At 36.3% G+C, this 14,870-nt stretch overlaps 1 protein-coding gene across 1 annotated transcript in view; it reads right to left on the reverse strand.

Moving 5' to 3' along the window:
• The window catches only part of LOC126248213 (F-actin-capping protein subunit alpha), a 43,017-nt gene extending 37,223 nt beyond the window's left edge, over positions 1-5,794 (reverse strand). Inside the window, exons 1-2 of the mRNA XM_049949037.1 lie at positions 5,576-5,794; positions 1,508-1,571 (exon numbers count right to left, since the gene is read on the reverse strand). Of these exons, the coding sequence (XP_049804994.1) occupies positions 1,508-1,571; positions 5,576-5,617 (106 nt within the window). The 5' untranslated portion in view covers positions 5,618-5,794. The remainder of the gene's footprint in view (positions 1-1,507; positions 1,572-5,575) is intronic.
• Positions 5,795-14,870: the final 9,076 nt, after the last annotated feature.

Genomic DNA, 14,870 nt, shown 5'->3' on the forward strand with positions numbered 1-14,870 from the left:
TCCTGTCTGTAATCATTTGGTATGTTTCTTATCTCTTTTCCTATTTTTCATCATCCCATATACAAGAAGCATTTTCTTATTTCCATTTACATCCTCTCTGAATTCATCACTCAACTTGTTCAGGCACTTCTTTCATTCTTCTGAAGCAACTAATTTTGCTTGTTTCTTTGAGCACATATAGTTCCTTTTTATGGTCAGTTCAGGCTCTGCAGCAATTTCTAAACTTGTTGTTTTAGTCGAGTACACCCGTTCTTGTTCATCATTTTCCTTGCATTTTCTTGTGACATTGATTTGAAATCCAGCTCCAACTTTGTGTGGTATCTATCTTTCCAAAAGATAAATAGACAAAAGAGAATGTTAATTTATTGTATAGACCAAAATTTCCAAGCCAAAAAAATTGAATGGAAAATGAAACCATTACACATAAACACAGCACCAATACAATTTCAATTAAATCAGAATCCATACAGGAGCTTGATTAATACTAGACAGATAACCAACGAGACCCAAGGTCAAGCATTCTTGCAAGTTGCAAGGCATGTAAGTAGCGATATTCAAATCTGCCGTCAATGAAATGGGAAGATCAATGAGAAATGTTCTTGACGAGGCTATTTACATGCCGACATGGTTGACAATAGGGCAGTTGGCGGTGGTCATACAGGCCTGCAACTCAGCCTAGACTTTTAATATAATATTATGTGTAGTGTCGTCCCCCCCCCCCCCGCCCCCCACCCAACAAGGGCATCTGGGATGCAGAGTGGGGCATTTTAATTTCTGCAATATTATATTACATATAAAGCAGGCTACATTACGTACTTGTGGTTCTCAGATTGTGGTAATATACGAATCATCAAATATGACACTAGTACCAAACTGATGTGAGACCACTGCTCGAGCACTTCACTGTTATTTTCCACTTGCATATGTCAACAGTACATTACATAAATGAGGTACCTTCGGGTGTTGCAGGCAACAAGAGTCTGCAGAATGGAAGTGGGTCATTGATGTTAAACCCCCTCTGATTTTTTATGAAGGGTTGTCCTCGTAAGCTTAAGTGTCACAGCTAGGCATTATTTTATGAAGTCAAGTCCACTACTTACTGATTTTATTGTTGTATGCTCTGTTAATGGCAGTTCATCACAGACAACAAAAAAATTACATAAACAATAAGACATAGTATAATTTTCTTCCACAGAAAAACAGATATGATGAGTAGTCTGCTGCAAGTTTATCAGCAAACTTCATGGAAGACTTAGAGCTATCAACTAAGTCACAATACACATGGCAGTTACTGCAATCATTTGTTGTACGACTATTTCCTAACAATAAATTTCTCTCATCAGAACGAGATGTTACATTTTTCAGTCCCTATTACAGTTACAAGCAGGCAAGCAATTGTTATTTTCACAAAGTTAACACTTCTCAATAAATATGCCCAAAAAATGTCACAAAAAATATTATATTATGGAACTTTATGTAACATTTAAAAAACTTGGTGCAAGCTTACCATTGAACACTTCATTGAATTCTCCTGGTGGTGAATGCAGGATAAAATCGGAAACTATGCGAACCTGAAAGAAGAATGATGACTGTAATAATAAAACTCTGGTTAAAATTAATTATTTTGCTAAATGTAGTAATGAATATGCAAATAATTTTATATTCACATTTTCAAAATAAATTCCATGCTACTATTATTTGCTTATTTTTTAAGACAAATTAAGAACATCTGAACTATTTTTGCAACTGCTACTTATATGAAGATTGCCCTTGGCAAGAGTCAAAACTGGTACTCAGTTAAACTGTTGTCTTATCAATATGCATTATTATTCTGAACTTAATTTCATACTGAAATGAATTTTAATATGCAGTGTAGAGTATGCGATTATGAAACACTTCCTGGCACACTGAAACTTTGTGCTCGACCACAACTCAAAACTGGGACCTGTGCCTATCTCAGGCAAGGGATGGGGTTGTTTTGGGGGAGGAGACCAAACAGCAAGGTCATCGGATTAGGGAAGGATGGGGAAGGAAGTCGGCCATGCCCTTTGAAAGGAACCATCCTGGCATTTACCTGGAGCGATTTAGGGAAATCACAGAAAACCTAAATCAAGATGGCCGGCCGCGGGATTGAACCATCGTCCAGTGTTTCTCAGGCAAGTGCTGTATCGACTGAACTATGAGACCACAACTCATGACCTGCCACCACCACCTCCAAGGTACTGGCAAAAGTGAGGCTGTAAGGGCTGACCACAAGATATGCTTGGATTGCTAAGTTGATGTAGCACTTGCCACAAAAGGGCAAAGATCACAGGTTTGACTCATGATCAACAACACAGTTTTAATATGCCAGGACACACTAATTTCATAATACAGTGAAACTGGTACCAAGGTGCATTTTTTTTTTTAATTTATAGGAAAATGTCATGGAAACTACTATTTCCTAACAACTTACCTTCAAATGCATTGTACCTCAAACTGTGTAAATAAGTAAATGCACCAATTCAATCTCTCAAATCATCAATGACAAGTTTGCAATGCACTTCCTCAGGAAAGTGTATGCCAGGTTGCATATGTTTTTGTAAATTTTAAACAATGGGTGTATTTCTCTTTAGGGAGAGATTGATACCACTGTGTTGGGTCTGAATTGCACTAGTGCCTTATGGGGACAAATTAAGGAATAACTGCTTGTTATGACCACACTGAAGTCTGTCTTCATTTGAATTCATTTAAAAAGTTAAAGGAAAAAACATCAATGTTTTGAGGCCACTATCCCATTTCTTGAAATCTTAATATGTATTAGACAAACTATAGTACACACATCACAAAGGAACGAACTAAGAAATTATGTATTATTAAATACAAACAAACATATCATACCACTTATAGCATCTTATTGATCTTGCCAAATTTAGTTGGAGCAAGTTTAGTTTTGCTGTTTTTTTTTTAACAGTTTGTTTTACACTTGAAAGATAAAACTACAATACAAGAAACTATGACTGTTGAGGGTATACTTTATTGACTACTGTAAGACCCAATGAGATGCCACCTTAACAGTAAAATCTGTTATGTTATTACCCTATAGGAAATATGTCTGAAATCCTACTACTGTTTGTTGCTGGGTAACAGTAATGGAATGGCATGTGGTCTAACTACCACCCTCTCTACCTTATTTTTCAAAACCAGAGTTTCTACTTTTAGTTTAAGTAGGTCCTTAACTGTCCTCATGTCTGGGTGGGCTTCATTCCAGTTCTCACAGCAAAGTAAATTCTTTAATAGTACTTAGGTTCAAACTCCAGATCCTCGAAGTGACAGTCTAACATCACAGGTGCAGAAGAAAATAGCTGCAGAGTCAATCAAACATGGTTAAGGGCATGAAATGGCATGCATTTTACATCTGATGAGATCACACCACCCACTGTGAAAAATTTGCTTTAGAAATTTAACTTCTTTCAATTGACATTGCATTTGTATAACAAAAGTCCCCAGACACTCTTAGAGCCTCAATAATTTTGGCAGTGAAAACACTAAACATTCCATTATTTGCATTCCTTGATACAATTCAGCAGATTTTCACACAACATCAAATATTTCAAGAACAAACAACGTGAAAAGTTAGCAAGGGGATGGCCAATGTTTCTCAGAAAGCATGGAGATAAAGCCAGTTTGGTTTATTGTAATGTAAGCCTAACAAATATGACTTAAATACTCTTAGAATTATGGAGATGCTGAAAATAACATGATTTATGCTTGAAAATAGCAGATATGATGCACAACTGCAACAACACTGCACATGCAGGCTCTGCAAATTCACCTGTTCCTACATATTACCATCTCCCCCATACACTGCACAACTTTTTTGGAAGTTACATAACATGGAAGTTTGCAGTGTAACTGCATAATAATGGAGCATACTTTGAATGGTAACATATGTCCTCACATAATGAGTAAAACAAGAACAGCTTATACACAATCCATTTAAGCTGCTACAGAATATAACAGCTTATAGTATCCCCCCCCCCCCCCGACTCAGAGTGAGTGAGTGAGTGTTTTAAGAATGTTTCATTTGTAATATGAATAAAGTGACAGCTGATCATATTTCCATGAGCAATATCTGGTAGGTCAGGCCGATGTTTGTCGTTTTCTAAAAAACTGGCTGCAAAACAAAAATAAACATTACTCACATTTTTTGAAAGACATACTGAAAACATGTAAAGTTTGACACATCCAGAATTTTGGGATTTTTGGGTCTGGAAGACATATATTAGACTGGAAATTTTGAATGAGAGAATTTCTTTAAGGTTCTGTATCACGATGATGCAACACGCCCTTTAATCATATGTACAGGATGCAGTATTTCACTATGCTATTTTACTAACATGATCTAATTTTATGTAAGCCCTTTTCATTATTTTACAATGACACTGAAATTCACATGCATCTATCACACTAAGTAGGTATTTACAAAAAGTTAAATTGATGATAAAACACAATTTTGTTCATAAATTTATGATCGGAGTGTACAATAAAGCAAAATGTTCTGCAATAAAGGTTGCTTGTTGCTAGTGTGCATGGTCTAGTATGTCAACACAGCAACTGTGATAAAGCTTCTAAAACAATTCAAACACGTTCAAATGAGGAAGAATTAAATGCTGTAAGCCTAATATACTAAACCCATCATCTCAAAGATATGTACTGTACTCGGAAATCGGCATGAATAATATGCAAGAGTTAAGAAGCAGTTATTAACAGCTCTTGCCTGTCAAGCAAAGCAGATAACTACGTTAATTACATTCATCTCAACTAGAATATTCAATACTTAGTCTATGCCTGGGCATATTTTTATCCTAATTTGAAAGGTTTTTGTCAAAATGACTAGAGCTGCAACTAAATGTATCATTTGACGCAAACAAACTGCTGAATTTAATATTTGGAATACGCTACAGTGTGGTAGTATCAATTAGCACAATGTACTATATCGTTTGGTTCATATCTCCTGGGTGAAAATACCATAATACATATTTGGCTGCAATTGCTAACACGAACCGTGGTATGGAGCACGGAAATCTAGTGCTGATAAATGGAGGCGGAACATAGCGGCACCGCCCAACTGTGCTTTCAGTGTGTTACTACAAACAGTGCGTTAACAAAACAGTTACAGGTTCGTTTCACAAAGAAACCACCATGTTCCAAATTAATATGTCATTTTTCATCAGTTAAGTCATCTGGATGTTAGGGCATGATCACGTTGACATTTAGGTCACTGAAGTTGGGCACTGCTGTTCGCAGTGAAGGAAAAAAAATCGTTATATGCTTTTAGGAACAGTATTCACGAAGAGTCGATGAGACTAAGGGAAACTGAATCATATGTCTGTATAACCAGACACCAAGACAACTTCGTAAAATGAAAATTAGTCGTCAATGAAGAGCGGAACCTACGACGGCATCACTCGCGATACCGGAAGACAATAGAAGAGCGTAATTCACAGGAACCACACCGAAGTACAGGGCAGCACTATATTTCTTTGTCCCGAAATAAGTTCAATTCATTTGGAAACAACTTTCAACTACAAACCTTCTCTTGGTCTGATATTAGTTCATCTCCATCTGCTGCCATCTCCTCCAAAATACGAAAATATCTACGTACTTTTTCTGATTTCCAACGTGTCACTAACAACAGCTTGGAAAATAACGAAGACACACAAAAAAAGAAACAAAATATGTAAATAATATTTAAAGCTTCAACTCCCTGCCACAACACGAATTACGACTACGTCGACATCTACCGGTACAATGTACCAACTACTTTGCTCACCAGAGTTGCTGCTTGTGAGCCGGTGACAGTCGTAAAATTTCGACATGAGATTACAAGTGACTCACACGGAAGCTACTACTTCCTGGAATCATTCTGTTGTAAGCTGTTAACCACGCCCTCCGATTTGATAGTTATGAACTGCTATAAATATCAACAGACGAACCAAATTATTGCTCACGTGTGTTTCAGACGGTTACATTCAAATAGTAGACTTTAGTAACCACATAAAGAAAAACGCAATGTGTTGCACTTGATGCAGTAATAATTTTCCGAGGTACATGTGCACTGAAGTTAAATATAAGTGTAAATATCAAAACTATTTCCAGCGATTTTGCTATGTTTCTACTACGTTGACAATATGTATCCCTCTGTGAAAAGTAAGTCCAAAGGAAGAGAGGAAAGAAAATATTTCTTTTCAAGCAGTTGCGAAATTGTTTTTAAAATTCTAACCATCTCTTGTAGTTCGCGATTTACTCTCGCATTAATCGACTGTAGCATACTGGGCTACAGTATTCGACACAAATCATCGAAATGTTGCGTCATTTCCAGTACTCGTTATTCGCTGAACCACTCAAACCTAAATCCAGCGTTCCAGATATTCGATTTGCTAACAGCTACCAGATACTGCCATCACAGCTGTTATTATTGTGTGACAGATCCGAAATCGAGGAACAAATGCTGAGTAAACGAATACCTTTTGAATCTTATTGCAGTTGTTATTATTGTTAATAGACAAGGGCACGATGCGCTTATTGAAAACTTTGGCTGTATTACGGGTAATTTTAGTGAAAGAAAACACGAAGTACATGCGCTATAAAAATGACGACTACGATTTTTTGTAACTAATATCAACTTCCGGCTGGGTCGGAGATTTTCTCCGCTCAGGGACTGGGTGTTGTGTTGTCCTTATCATCATCATTTCATCCCCATCGACACGCAAGTCACCGAAGTGGCGTCAACTCGCAAGACTTGCACGAAGCGAACGGTTAACCCGACGGGAGGCCTTAGCCACTTTATTACCACACTAATATGTATCATCAGCCAAGAAGTTTTCCAGTTTCTGGTGAAATCAATGAAAAATAGCATTAACATAAGGATAACTTAATATAATATACAATCAATGAAAAAACAGCCTAGATCGCTATGGTACTTTATTAAAATTACCAGTTTCGGCCTAGGCTTAGGCCATCTTCAGACAGCGGCATCAGCTGAAGTTGACGATGTTCCCTTTCTTTATTGTTATGAATTCAAAAAGTTATGAAGCATAGTTAGCAATAAGCTTTTTATTAAATTTTCCATCATACATTCGATAGTAATTAATGTGACGTTTTTGAAATCACCTGTTAATGGGACAGTCAATCTTTTTCTCAGAGCCACTCAAACACAAACAGTCTACTCATTTATAAATAAAAATTTCAGGTAATTAAGTGAAAATTAATATGAAACCAAATATAAGACTTCCACAGAAGTAGTCAGAAAGTAAGTGTAGTATACTTCTATTAATCTCAATACGACTTACAGCTATTAGTCTAAGATGATGATGAAAAACAGATCTAATGATTGCTAACTATATTTTAGATCCAGGGTGTTTAAACTGGTATAAAATCAATCATTTATATCTGTATTAAAATAGTTTGTATCAATCTAAACATCAAGAATTTTTTAAGAGATGTAACAAAACTGACTTTAAGACACATGCTAGAATAGCTTCAAATGATGAAATTGTTTGGTTGGATCAGTGGTTCACAGTCTTTCTGAGATTATTACCCCTGAATGAGATGATATTGAAACCAACACTACCAAAGGAATTTATTATCTAAACGGTGGTAAAAAATATTTGAAACATCCCTGTTTATAAAATCACAGGGCAACCAATGAGATGGTTGGTATTGTTTATTTCTAACAATCTTTTACGGATTCGGTTTTATCCCAGTCAATGCACATCATAAATGCTTTTGTTTTCGAGGCTATCACAGTCGCAAACCCACTTTCACACCTATAAGTTGTGGCAAATTGATTTATTTTCTGTGTCCAGAGCACCATACATTAAAATATGGTATAAGTCAACCATAGTAAAATTGAAAGTTTAAATATTTTTGCCCAGTAATCAGCTACACAGATGGCCTTATCATTAGCTAGTTGTAAATCTGGTGAGGTGCAGTATGTGCTGAGATTTGGGCATATCAGTAGCAGTGGCGGATACAGATAAACCTCAAGGAGGGGGCACTAAAGATATCTCGAGCTACCTTTACATTTACCACAATAAAAATTAATCAAGTCACATGCAAAGTTTAAGAAAGTTTTATTTAAACTGATTATACACATATACAAGACAATGCCATCTTATGACATAAAAAAGGTACAGTTGCGTTTCTCTTCCTTAAATGATGAGTTCTGTGCGCCTAATCTTCCTGGCAAATTGGTTAATTACATCGTCAATAGGAGAATCAATGTCAGGGTGAGGGTTCAACAGAGGTAAGCCATTAACTCGATCATCCTTCATTGTCGACCTGAGCCATGTCTTTGTATGCTGCAATGTTGAAAAACTTTTTAATTATATCAAACACATATATGAGACATAAGATGCCAACTTTTACAATAAACAACCATAATCTTTTTTGTAATCCTGGAGTAGAAATGCACCTATGACACATATCCAAAGTGGAAGCTGTTATTGTGTCTCATCCTAAATGCTTGAGGAACAATATCTATTCCATACAAAATTTTGGCTTTTGCAATCCTCTTTAGCAGCTATATCTACTGTCAGTTTTGTTTTGAGAATAAAAATACCTGTTCTGAAATCTGGAAAATTAGCAGAGATGTAGATGGTGCTGCTTCAAAAGTAGTATGACAAGAAACAGAGAAGGGAGGAAGAACTGTATTGGTTTAAAAAGAAAGGGCATAAAGTGCAAAATTAGGATCAGATAATACAAATTAAACAAATGATTTCAGAATAAAAGTATGTAATTCCATACACATATGTTTATTTTATTTTCACTTAATTATATCAGACAACTGAAGTAGTTAGCAAAACTACCTCGTGTATAAGTTGTACAGTGTCATACACATCCTTTGAATAATGCTGCTGGCTGTCCTCTTCTCAATACAAATGAAGTCTCTAATGGACAGAGAAAATTACCAGAGGCAAAATAGTTGAGTGTCAGTAGTAGCTGCTTCATTGGTTGAACAGTCATTTCTGAAAGAACAAAAGCAAATGACATGAGATAACTTGTTTGACTATTCAAGAGAAACTTAAAAACACAACTAGCTAGCCTCTCCGTCCACTGTTATGATTATGTAGATTCAGTAACTAAAAATTCCCTGTTAGCTGAGTGACAAGCACCTCTGTTCTTATGACACACTGATAACAGTTATTTTATGACAGATGTGGATGTGATTATGTAGATAATACTAATAAGTGAGAAACACAACAGCCTCATCCTACAGCTTTCTTAAAAAGAACGACTACCCTGTTAATTTCACTGTGTTAAACTTAGCTTGAGGAAGCACAAATAATTTATATGGTTATAGGAATAATTATAGGTAGCGTATAGTTTTTTTGCTCTGAAGCGTTCACTAAAAGATGGAAACTTGTTGTCCCAATGGGAGATAAGAGTGAAGAATGTTTTCTGCTATAGATGTGGCTGAGTGAACTCTGATTAAACAGTTGTAATAAGCCATCAATTTCAGAAAAATGGTACTTCACAGACGTAAAATATACGATATTTCAGTTTAAGTTACCTTCAGCTAACTACAATGTGAAATAAAGGAGGGCACTGAAAATAAATTGACATTCAAGGAAAGATAAAAACATAGAATTCCAGGTACTCCTTCCACACATTCTACAACTATGTTGATTCATTGACTAGATTCCTGTTCTGCTCCTATAACATACATATATATAGCTATTATTGTATGATAAATATGGATGTGCTTATGTAGATAATACTGATACTTGAGAAACACAAGAGTTATGTTGTGTAGGTGAGGAGGGCACCGTATTTTTAAATACTGACTTTCTTGTTAATCTTACTGTGTGAAACGTAGCTTGAATAACCACAGATAGATCACAGACTTCAGTGAACAATAATAGGTGGGAGACAATGTTGTTGCTCTGAAGCACTAACCCTAATATTTTCGCTATCATGCAGAAGTTGTTCTGACACTGCTGAGATGTTTACGAAAAGGATCATTCTACTAGAAAACACAGTGGAAAAACATTTTCTGCTATTGAAGTAATGTGGCTCAATAAAGTTGGTACACTGCCATTAATCAAAACGTTTTACTACGTAAAAAATCAATGTTTTTGTCTAAAAGCTGTTAATACAAATAGTACCCATATCTGGCGTGGTTCTTTGATTTGGTAGAGTCTACTAAGGCACTGCTAAATTAAATGAAACACACCACACCACATAAATAAGACTATTTTTGCACGAATCGTTATTTTAATGTACTTTATTTGCACAAATAACACGACGAAATTCGCGAAGTACTGAAAACAAATGCATACTACTGCAAATAAACAGTATTATTTTAGAAAACAGAGATATTGTGTCACCTGTCCGTCATATGGTGCAATTTCTCACGTACAGAACTGAAAAGACGAAGTATGGCTTCTTTTGATAAGCGAAATCTGGCTATAAATTGGGAATTGACGTCGTCTCACTTTTTTCTTCTTCCTCATTGTCATGAACAGTTCAGACAAAATCTCGTCATTGCTGTTTGCAACTACATCTCTCACTGTTCCTGCCATCTTGAAAACTTACTGGTTAAGTTCGCTAACTGGCCAAAAATCGCCTGTTAAGTTATCCCGAGTTTGTTCTCTGGTTGGGCGTTATTCCCGGTTCGTACAACGCGTTTATCGCGCTATTCCAGCAATAGAGCTTACCCGGCTGTTAACCGTAGATGGCCCTATGTAAGAGAGCAAAAGTTCTTCAGTGTTAAGTGAAATCATTTTAAGGCTAGTTCTGGAAAGGATTTTTTGTTCACATTATGTGCTGGCTCCATGCCATGTTCCAGGGCACCTGATCTTTATTCGATTTTCTAGGAGTACCCTTCCGTGTTCCCTATTGTTGTTGCAAATGGAATCCATATCCTTAAGGCTTTTTCTGATCATAATGGACACTCCACACCAATCTTTCTCCTAAATGTTGACATTTATGTTTTAGAGAAATCTATTTTCAGCGTGTTGTCTTGAAGTAGTCCAAGAAATTCTGCTTTGCCTTGTTCTTCTCTATCTGAAAATACTCTTTCATTCACTGAAAATGGTTTTAAAACCAAAGGATTCACTTGTTGATTCAGGAAACTGGTTGCTGATAGAATTTACTACTAAAGGCAAGTGCTGGCTTATTTCACCGTTGGCGTCGAGCATTATATTAATTTTGGCGACATCGAAATGCATTTAACTTAAAACTCAAGGTGGTAAAGCTTAAATCTATGAAGAAAACTGACAACTTTATCCTGTGCTGTCAAAATATTCGCCATATTGCCTTACAAACTGAGGTTAAGCGTATTTATTTCTATCAAGAAATCCATGAGATATGGCAGTTTGGGAATAAATATATTATATGTTATTTTGCAATGTAAATCTATTTCCTTTTCCGCCTTCGTCCTTTACAGAAACAAAGCAATCTTTTGGCGAAGCTCGAGCACTTTATGCAATACCTTGCCACATGACAGCAACTGTACTTCTTCGTGGAAGAGCAGCACATCGAATTAGGTCCCTGTCTCTTCGCACAAGCGTTTGACAATTCTTGTATTTGTTGCACTCCTTGCATGTGGTTTAAAATCTTCCTTACCTGAGTGAATACGTTCAACAAATCAGGTAGAAGTGTTTTCACTGCCAAAACATAACGTTATGTACTGCACTTTGTAATGGTCGCCTAGTCGTAGATATTGCTAATTGCTATAATCGCACTATTTCACTCCAATTTACGGAGCTTGTTAGCACTTGATGTTAGGTTGGCGCCATTAAAATGCATTGTAGTAATCGCTTCTGCTTGCTGGATCGCTGCTGTGTCTCTGGTTGTCTAGGGTAAAAACATGAGGTCCCGTGCTTTTGATGATAAAGAACGAGCGAAACCAACACATATGTAAACATCAAATATTTATTACTCTGGTGGCCATCTTAATTCCACTGTCCACCAAAGACCATAACACAACACAAAGTAGTACTTCCTTTACATGTTGTTTGCATTGTTTATCCATCTCAAACAATAACACAGAAACACACTTTACCAAAGTGACATTCCGACTGCCTCCCGACCCTTCTTGCTGCTTGTATTTATAATATTGTCAAAGAACTACTAAAAAGAGGTATAGTTTATAAGTCACATGTACATCTGTTATCATAATTTGTGCAGAAAAGTTATTAATTTGCATCGAGTGACATAATTTAACATGTTATTAAAATGACAGACAGATTTGTTGACTTGACAGAATAATTCTTTGTTACATAAAGGCCGTTTTTTAGAAGTTTGTCAGTTGACTTCTCTAATTTGCATAAATAAGTAAGTAACATGAATTATTAAGAATTACATTGGTTTTCGTCTAAAATAGGATTGATTACGTGAATACTGAGTGAAAACGCTCCTAGTGAACAAATAGGTTTCACTGGGTGATTTTTATTTAAGGAGATCCAAAATACTTAAGTTGGCCACTATTTTTCGTACTTCATATTAATTATTTAAGATGAACTTAGTGTTTTTACATGATGACATTTGCTGTATCAGTGATCAAGTGATATTAACTTTTGTGTGGGTCAGTTATTCAGTATAATTTAATGGGTTGACTGTTTATGGAGACATGTTGTGCAATCATTGTTAACATACACAATAACTTTTCTATAATCATAAATACTCGTTAAACTGGTTGAATTTGGAGGGTATTGCATACTTCGGTAAAGTAAAACCTTTAATATGTTCTGTTACAAGTTGCTAAACGTTACGTTTGGAGCAACCTCTCTCGCCAACAGAGCGAATACACAATATGTAAGGTGCTTCGGCCGTACATATACCTCCAACTTTGAGCAGTGTATTTCATTTTTCTCAACAAAATTCTTTACTGATCGGTAAACATGTTAATCGCATATAATAGTAGCCAGTGATTCCAAGATCACATAGTTTTCCTTCTGGCTGTCATCTTTCATCTACTGACAGAGACAAGGAGCAGGGAACAAGATGCAACGTTGGCCTATTCATACAACTACAGTGCAAAGAAATAGCCTGATCTTATTTTGTTGGGTATCGTGAGTGTGTGACCAAAATATCCAAACTCATGTCCATGATATGACTTCTGATTTTGTTGTTGGAAGGAAATATCTCGTCTATCTTTTCCATATGTTGCTGTCCTAGAACCAGCATCACCAAATTTTGTAAGCAAAGGTTGACGCGATTCTCTCCTCCTGAACGAGGTTTTTTGGTTGATTTGAAAAGTGATTCAGTGCATCCTCTTTGCATTTGAAGAATTGTGTCCTTTCCAGCGAACTCTACGAGACTTCTTTAAAAGTGGCCTTTTAATTTGCTGGTATTCATAATCTGCATTAACACTTTACTGTAGAGAACACACTGGGGCTTTTCATGACTTTATCAGCTGTCCGGTTAAAACCCCATGGCAAAAACGCTTCCTTGTATGATCGTTTCTTCGAGGTAAGATGGCTCCTGAAAGGAACAAAATTTTCTAAAGTATGAGTCCTTAAGAGCAAGAAGCAAATCATAATGTGCTTTTGAGTAAAAGTGGGGTAAAAACGTAATATTATTTCCAAAGAAAATAACGCAACTGACGCTTACTATATTAATGACCCCGACTACAGATTGCTCTCCAGTTATTTGTGGGGACTTCAATGTAGATTCTCTGAAAGAGGGTAATAGGAAAAATGACCTTGAAGTATTACTCGGCTCTTTCAATTTGACACCCGTTATTGATTTTCCTACTCGGGTGGTAAAGGATAGGAGCTCACTGATAGATAACTTCTTTATAGACCAAGATAAGTTTAACCAGATAAATGCTCAGCCTGTTGAGAATGGTCTTTCTGATCATGGTGCACAGCTAGTTACAATATATGACATAGCTCCATTCAGCAATACTAAACAGTCCTCCAAAGTAGTACGTTCAGTCAACGATTTAACAATTCCAAATTTCAGGGAAAGCCTACAGCAGTTAGACTGGCATGAGGTGTACCGTGAACCTGATGCCAATTTAAAATATAATTTATTTCATAACATTTTTGTAAATGCATTTGGAAACTGCTTCCCCAAGAAAATAGTTAAATATACTCGTAAGAAACCTTGTAACAAACCATGGCTTACTAAGGGTATAAAAAATCTTGTAACCGGAAAAGGGAAATGTATCTGACAGCAAGAAGGAGTAGTGACCCAGAAACTATCAAAAATTATAAAAACTACTGTGTTATATTAAGAAAAGTTATTAAAAAATCCAGGAGTATGTGTATCATGTCTGAAATCAGCAACTCTGATAATAAAATTAAAACAATTTGGAATATTATTAAAAGAGAAACAGGTCAACCAAGAGCAGAGGAAGACAGTATTACCATCAAATTGAATGAAAACTTTATGAACAAAAAGTCAGAAGTTGAAAATATTTTTAATAATCATTTTCTAAATGTTGTGGATATAGTAGGATCCAGGTATTCATTAGAAGATGCTAGGCTGTTAATGGAAGAGGCCATACCTATGCAATTTGATACAATTGAAATCTCACCCACTTCTCCCTCTGAAATTAGGAAAATAATAAACTTGCTTAAAAGCAAAAACTCACATGGAATTGATGGCATTTCCAGCAAAATACTAAAAGCTTGTTCTCAACAGATAAGTAAGATTCTCAGCCACCTGTGTAATAGCTCTCTGGAACAGGGCAGCCGGCCGCGGTGGCCGTGCGGTTCTGGCGCTGCAGTCCGGAACCACGGGGCTGCTGCGGTCGCAGGTTCGAGTCCTGCCTCGGGCATGGGTGTGTGTGATGTCCTTAGGTTAGTTAGGTTTAAGTAGTTCTAAGTTCTAGGGGACTTATGACCTAAGATGTTGAGTCCGATAGTGCTCAG

This window comes from Schistocerca nitens, chromosome 3 (assembly GCF_023898315.1).
Source record: "Schistocerca nitens isolate TAMUIC-IGC-003100 chromosome 3, iqSchNite1.1, whole genome shotgun sequence".
In the NCBI taxonomy this organism is placed as follows: Eukaryota; Metazoa; Arthropoda; class Insecta; order Orthoptera; family Acrididae; genus Schistocerca; species Schistocerca nitens.